This window comes from Helianthus annuus, chromosome 1 (genome assembly GCF_002127325.2).
Source record: "Helianthus annuus cultivar XRQ/B chromosome 1, HanXRQr2.0-SUNRISE, whole genome shotgun sequence".
In the NCBI taxonomy this organism is placed as follows: domain Eukaryota; kingdom Viridiplantae; phylum Streptophyta; class Magnoliopsida; order Asterales; family Asteraceae; genus Helianthus; species Helianthus annuus.
Window position 1 is genome coordinate 128399 of NC_035433.2, and position 6973 is coordinate 135371.

The following is a 6973-nucleotide window of genomic DNA, read 5'->3' on the forward strand; positions in this document are numbered from 1 at the left end:
TAGTCGATCAGGGAATTACACACACAAGTGGTGTGTTGAACCTATCTCTTGTTTTTAAAAACAATTTCAATTATGTCCAAATTTGGTCCCTCAAATTTTAAGGTTTATACAATGGTTTAGAATCTATTGATTCTTCATCATTTATAATATATATTTAACTAGGTTAAATATCCCTAGTTTTATTTTCACTATATATATATTTTCATAAATATTACACATATATATAGTTTAATATTCTCGGGGTGTTACACTTAACGGACCCAGTAGTAACAAACAAGTAGACTCGCGACCCGACCTGACCTGTTGAAGATTGTAGCGGTTAATTGCTTGGTTAGTCCATGCAACCCTACGTCCCCATGTTTTGCTTGAAAAAGTCTAGCACCTTTTTTTAGTTTATTTCTTATGCTTTAGTTAATTGTACTTTTAGCTTAAAAAGATAGTACTAGATTTGTTCCTAAGTAGTGGTAGGTTTTCATCAGTTTCTTTTCTTTTCTATATGTAATTTGTAAAGCATAATAATGACGGCAGTGAGTTTTGAGTAAGAAATTTATTTTGGTTAATTTTCTCTCAATGGATTGTGAGGTAAGTTAATTGTTCCATTGCTATCACAAATTTGGCATATTTGTGTGGTGTTCTTTGGAATCTAAACTTGAAACATGTGGTGATTTCTGTATCCCGATTCATGTTTGGATCGCCCTACAGTTTGTATTGGTGATGAATCTGTATTTGAAGACGAGCCGTTAATCTATCTTAAGTAGTCCATTTCATTTGAATTTTAGTTATCTTACCCGTTCCTTGTTTGATTACTATCATACCGCCTTTGCAAAAGTCAGCGAGAACAAACGGTTTGATATCATCTGCCTTCTACAAAGATTCTGCTTATGAAATCACAATATCTTACTAATATCGAAATCTTGTATACATGTTCAAGTTTCTTACTAATATCGAAAATCTTCTCAATGATTCCAAAGTAGAGTACTACCTCATATGTTTCACCGTTCTTGAAAGTGTCTAATTATTGAATCCCCCAGGGGTAGATTGGTCAAAATCACTTCACCTACCCATCCTCTCGACTCTAGCTGCCATGTTTGCTCCTAATCTTATCAACGGTTTTCTGATAAAATAAATATAATATTAGAAAATATTGTAGTTGAACTATTTGTGAATTTATATAAAGTCAAACAAATACCCATATGCCATATGGATATCAAATGTTAGTTAAGTGATTACTTTGGCAAATTTAGAAAGAAATGACTTTAAAAACATTAGATCCCCACAACCAACAAGCTCAAACCACAAGTTAACGTATGCACTTAGTTTTAAAAAGCGTGAGGCGTTTAGGTCTCCAAAGCAAGCACTGTACATAGCTCTATATACAACCAAATACGCTTTATGTACAACCAAACACAGCTGAGACACTTTAAGTCCATAATATAAAATGAGCGGGTCAAACAGGCTTTTAAACATAAAATGTTAGGTATCATTGAGTTTAATCTGTAGGAAGGTTTACCTTGCTGCATCAGAAGTTTAATACGTTCCCTTGTGCGTTCGACTTTTTCTTCTAATTTTATAAACTCGTCAATAACTACTCTATGCTCACTCATCAACTGACTCATACATTCCAACTCGTCTCCATGCAACGGTATCTGCTTTCGGATTCTCCAAAAATCAACTAATCCCTCCAACTGAAGCCCGTTTACAAGCTCTTCAATTCTATACAACTTGTTGCACATTTGTTTTAAATCTTCTTTCATACCCTCGAAATATTCAATCAAATTTTCATACCTGTTCATGTGTTTTCTCAAATTTTCTTCAACCCCCAATTTCGTTAAATCTTCAATAGCACGGCTGAGATTTGGTGGTGTTGAAGATCCAATATTGAGGCCAATTTCCTCAACTCTAGATTTTATTCCTCCGAATTCGTTACGAGTCAATTTTAAAGCTTTATGTGAAAGCACCGGACCGATGACGAACATCAACATTGCACTTGATTCCAGACATGAAGAACAATCATAAACATAAAAGATAGAACGATGTAGAAGATGAATCTCTTTATTAACGAATAAGTCATCACAGACTACAAACTGAAAGAGTAGACATCATCTACAAGTTGGTTTAGATCACAAAGATCTAAACTGAGCTTTCTCTCACTAACACATAGTCACTCTTTCTCTCTCTCTAGAAATGTGCACACACTGTCGAGGAATAGCTAGGGTTTGTGAGAGGTTGCACAAAGCTGATCACCCAGATCCATTCTCACTAAGATGAATGAATGTTATGGATAGATGCCCAATTCTAACCTCTACACCCATATATATAGGCTAGGGCAAAACCCTAAATTCTGAGCATCCATGTCCAAAAGTTCGGACAACACAGTACATAACTTTATCCGAATTTATCAACACATAAGTTCGGACCCATTAGACTCACTTCCATCCGAATTTAATCAATAATGTTGACTTGGGCTTTGACTTTCTTACACAGAACTGATAAAGCACAGTTACCAGCAGGAGTTGCACTTACAGACTCCCCCTTAACTCTTGCTATCAGTTCTGTTTGGCATCAATAATCTTCGGTCACCGGATACTGCGCTTATAGGATTAATCTCACAAGTTACGGATTTATCCACTGGCCCATTTATTTATTAATTTAAACTAAAATAGTTATATTTATACAATCTGAAAAGAGAATGTCGGTGCGATACCGGAACAAGTTCGAGCTGGGTCGAGCTCAGGCTTTGGGTTTTACGCGCGAGCCGAGCTTGAGCTTAAATAAATAGGCTCGAACCAAGCCGATCTCGAGCTTGGTGTCACGGAGTTAGTTCTTCAACTAGCATGCGACCTTAGATCACCATCTAAGTAAGCCTTATCGTCTTAGTTTCATTGGGTTTTGGTTAGGGGTGTGCAACAAACCGATTTAACTGACTCATAACCTAATTAACCAACAAAACCGAACCGAAAAATCGAACCAAATAAAAAACCGGTGGGTCGGTTATGTTTATCAATGTTTCCATACCCACCATAATCGAACTGAACTGGCATGTAGTAAAATCTTTGTTTGATTTAGGACATTTCACCGTTTTTTTTATATTTGATGTTTTTGGTTGAACGGTTTTAGTATTTACGGTTTATTTCTTATCCTTTGGTTGAATGTTTATTTGAATTTATGGACTGTGTCATATCACTTTTTTGAATATTAGGTAATAAACGTTATCAATATATAAATTATATGTATTTTTTAATACGATGTAATATACTAATATATATAAATATGTAATAACAATTTATCTAGTGTTAAAAAAAGTTTGAGCTATTTTTTAACTAGGCCTAAATTAACGGTTAACCACTAATAACCGATCCACTATAACCTTCAAAACCAATTAACCAAAACTGCCATAACTGATCGGTTATGGTTATGGTTATTCATTAACCGACATCACGATTATGGTTTTGATTTTGGGCCAAACCGACTAAACCCACCCATACACACCCCTAGTTTTGGTTATGGAAGCCTAGGAAGGGAACGTTGAATCGCAAGTGGGTCGTTTGTAATACTTGAACACAAGTATACAAGTGAAAAGCTTTATATTGCACATAGGAGGGTTACAAGAGAGAGTTGTGTTTACAAGTTGCTAGGGATGTCTCAAATGAGACCCCAACATCCCTATTTATACTAGTTGCAAGCCTATCTAGAATGTTCTAGAACACTCTTTACAAAAGATCTAGCATAGTTTCTAGAGAATTCTTTACAAATATCATGATATTATTAAACTCTAGAGGGTTCTTGTGGCAGATTTTTATGCAGCCATTTCCAACATTTTCTAGGCCATTCTTGGCTTGAAATTAGTCTTTCTAATGCCCCTAAGTTTCTAGAAAAAATATGAGTTGTTTCGAAGTTATCCATGCAGCTTTCGTAGGTTGTAGCGACAATACGGCTGCGAAAAGTTCTAGAATGCTGAATTTTTTTGTGCTGAATTCATGTGGGGTGCGACATTGATCTTCATAAAAACATGATAAGCCAAGCTCGAGCCTAGTCGGGCTCAGGCTCGGCCTGGCTTGTTTACACCCCTAGTTTTGCTGATGCACAACTTAATAAACGATGTGCAGCGGGCTTGACCATGATAGATTTACTTGTTAAAAGTTGTTAAAGCTCTTATATCCTAGCTTGTTAAAAGTAGACGAATATTTTGTCAAGGTAAGTTGTATTCTCAGATATTGAGCTTCTTGTTTGCTCTGTTGAAAGGGGCAATTTTGGCTATTTCAGAATGATTTATGAATGGGTTAATCCGGGTTTTTTTTTTTTTATAACGAGCAATCTGGGTCATAATGTATATCCTAAAACGCAATGGGTAAAATGGGCCTAAATATTTGCTTTTGGTGAAATGGTAAATCCTTGCCTTCCATTCAAGACGAACCGGGTCACCCGTATTCGCCATTCACCTGGATGCCGCAGAAAATAATGGGGAGAGTGGGAGTCGAACCTGGGTAACAAGGAACACCAAGTTTTTCTCAAACACTCCACCACTACCTCATTGGCTTATTTATTATATTAGTATTAATGATTCTTTTTAAAATTTAATAGATTTTTTAAAGTTTATAAATATAAAATAATAATAAAACGTGTGTGTCACGTGTTAAATAACGTCACCCTTTCACGCTCCGTCTCACTTCTGTTTTTGAACCACACCAATTTCTGATACGTGTTGACGTAGCGTCCACATGTCGCACAACGCAAAAAATCGCTACACCGTATAGTGTTAAACGAACAAGAGTATCTAATTCCAACTTTTGGACATATATATAATGGCACCTAGCCAAAACAAAAAAAGAAAAAAAAAAGTTGAAAACGATTTTGAACCACCAATGTACCATTCATCAGGAATCAAGTTGAAAACGATTTTGAACCACCAATGTACCATTCATCAGGAATCAAAGAATCTAGATGGAATCATATAAACAATTCACTATAAAACCTATTAAATAATATAACATAAAAACAAAATTATTTGCAAGTAAATTATTATATACTTCCAATTAAAAAATTGAATTCTGTATATCGACAAAACATCATGGCGTGAGAAGGTGCCAAGAAGAACCAATCAAGCAAACGCCAATAATTGAATATAACTCGCGACTCGTGACTCATGACTCATCAAGAACCGGCCGGTCCGGTTTTATATAACAAATTATTTTTTAAGAAACCCGGTCTGATTTTATCTTTCCATATACGATTACTGGGCCCCACTTCACTTTCTCTCACCCTAACTTCCACCACCACCAGTTGTTCCGTCAACCGTTTTAACTCTACAACCATTGCGAAATTACATTTATACCCTCCAACAACCTTCACACACCACTGCTTCCGTACAACCACCGTCAACCCCTCCCCCTCCGCCACCGCCACCACCGTCTCAACTATCTTCTCCGGCGACTCCTCCGACAGAAACCGCTCACCGTCCTCTTGCTCATCAAACAATCCAGACAGCTTATAACCGGAAGAAAACGAAATTATATCAAACGCATTCATTATTTTCAAATTATCTCCGCCGGAGGATAATTCCGATCCTTCGGATGATGAATCGTTAGCATCGGCAACGGCAACGGCATCATCATCGTCATCGTCGTCTTTCAATTCGAAGTAATCGTGATGAAATTTGACCTCCGTGTAACCGATTCTGAACCACGGATCGTTAATGATTTCATCTACGGTTATTCGCGTTTTCGGATTTGTGTCCAACAGCCGAAACAGCAGCCGTTTCAAATCCGGCGAGGTCCACCGCGGCACGCGAAACTCGCCGGAGCAAATCTTCTTATACATCACCATGAGATTTGGATCGTTGAACGGAAGATAACCGGAATTCAACACGAACAGAATGATTCCGCATGACCAGATGTCCACCTTAGCTCCGTCGTAACCGTTTTTCAATAATATCTCCGGTGCCACGTAAGCAGGCGTTCCACACAGCGTGTGTAAGAGTCCGTCGGGTCGGATCTGCTCCGTGACAGCAGATAATCCGAAATCGGTAACTTTTAAATTCCAGTTTTCATCCAAGAGTAAGTTTTCTGGCTTCAAATCCCGGTGGAAAATTCCGCGTGAGTGACAATAACCAACGGCTGAGATCAACTGTTGGAAATATCTACGGCTGAGATCTTCGCTGAACCGTGATTTCGCCACTTTGTTAAACAACTCGCCGCCTTTAGCGAATTCTAAAACAAAAAATATCTTTTTTTTGTTGGCTAAAACTTCTAACAGGCGCACGATATTCGGGTGGCGCAAACGGCGCATGATAGAAATCTCCCTCTTAACATTCGCTGCGAGTCCGCCTTTAATAATTCTTTGTTTGTTGATAGCTTTAATTGCAACGCTTTGTTCTGTGTGTACATCACGCGCGTGATAGACTTTAGCAAACGCGCCGTAGCCCAGGAGGCGGCCGACCTCGTACTTTCCGAAGAGGGTTTTTTCCGACGTGGATTCGTCGCCGGCGTATTGGATTTCCGGCATTAGGTAACATGAAAAGGGTGATGGATCTGAGAGATGATGAGAGAGAGGGAGAGAGTATAGAAGGTTATATAATAAATAAAAATAAATAAAGGGAACATGTTTGGATGTTGAGAGTTGGGTATTTATTGGGTTACTTACTTTTCAAGAAAAAGTATTAACTCTACTTATCAACATGATAAGGGTACACAATTTGTGTGCTTGGTCTGGTGGTATACATAGCAGGCAGCGTAACGCTTTGGTGATATTTGAATCTTTAGATGTGTTGGACACGGTTGCGTAAAGCAAAATACATGTGAGACTATATGTCACATGTTTTTCAATGGATTTTTTTTACCTTTGAAAGTATTTGTTATAATCCAAACTTTCTACATTATTGAATAGCAAATATAATTGGTTAAACTTATCAAGTTGAGATAGAGACATGTTATATGTGAGATATAATCTGGTTTTCACAATCACCAAATGTTTTAAG

At 37.4% G+C, this 6973-nt stretch overlaps 2 protein-coding genes across 2 annotated transcripts; both read right to left on the reverse strand.

Annotated features, from left to right (window-relative positions):
* Positions 1 to 664: 664 nt before the first annotated feature.
* Positions 665 to 3245, reverse strand: LOC110934329. Its single transcript, XM_022177462.2, has 2 exons — positions 1511 to 3245; positions 665 to 1114 (listed from the first exon to the last, which is right to left on the reverse strand). Exons 1-2 carry the CDS (start codon positions 1980 to 1982, stop codon positions 1104 to 1106), a joined length of 483 nt encoding a protein of 160 aa, XP_022033154.1. The 5' UTR covers positions 1983 to 3245; the 3' UTR covers positions 665 to 1103.
* A 1714-nt stretch (positions 3246 to 4959) lies between these two features.
* Positions 4960 to 6713, reverse strand: LOC110941595 (CBL-interacting serine/threonine-protein kinase 14). The gene has a single exon (XM_022183250.2). It carries the CDS (start codon positions 6499 to 6501, stop codon positions 5152 to 5154), a length of 1350 nt encoding a protein of 449 aa, XP_022038942.1. The 5' UTR covers positions 6502 to 6713; the 3' UTR covers positions 4960 to 5151.
* Between the last annotated feature and the right edge of the window lie 260 nt (positions 6714 to 6973).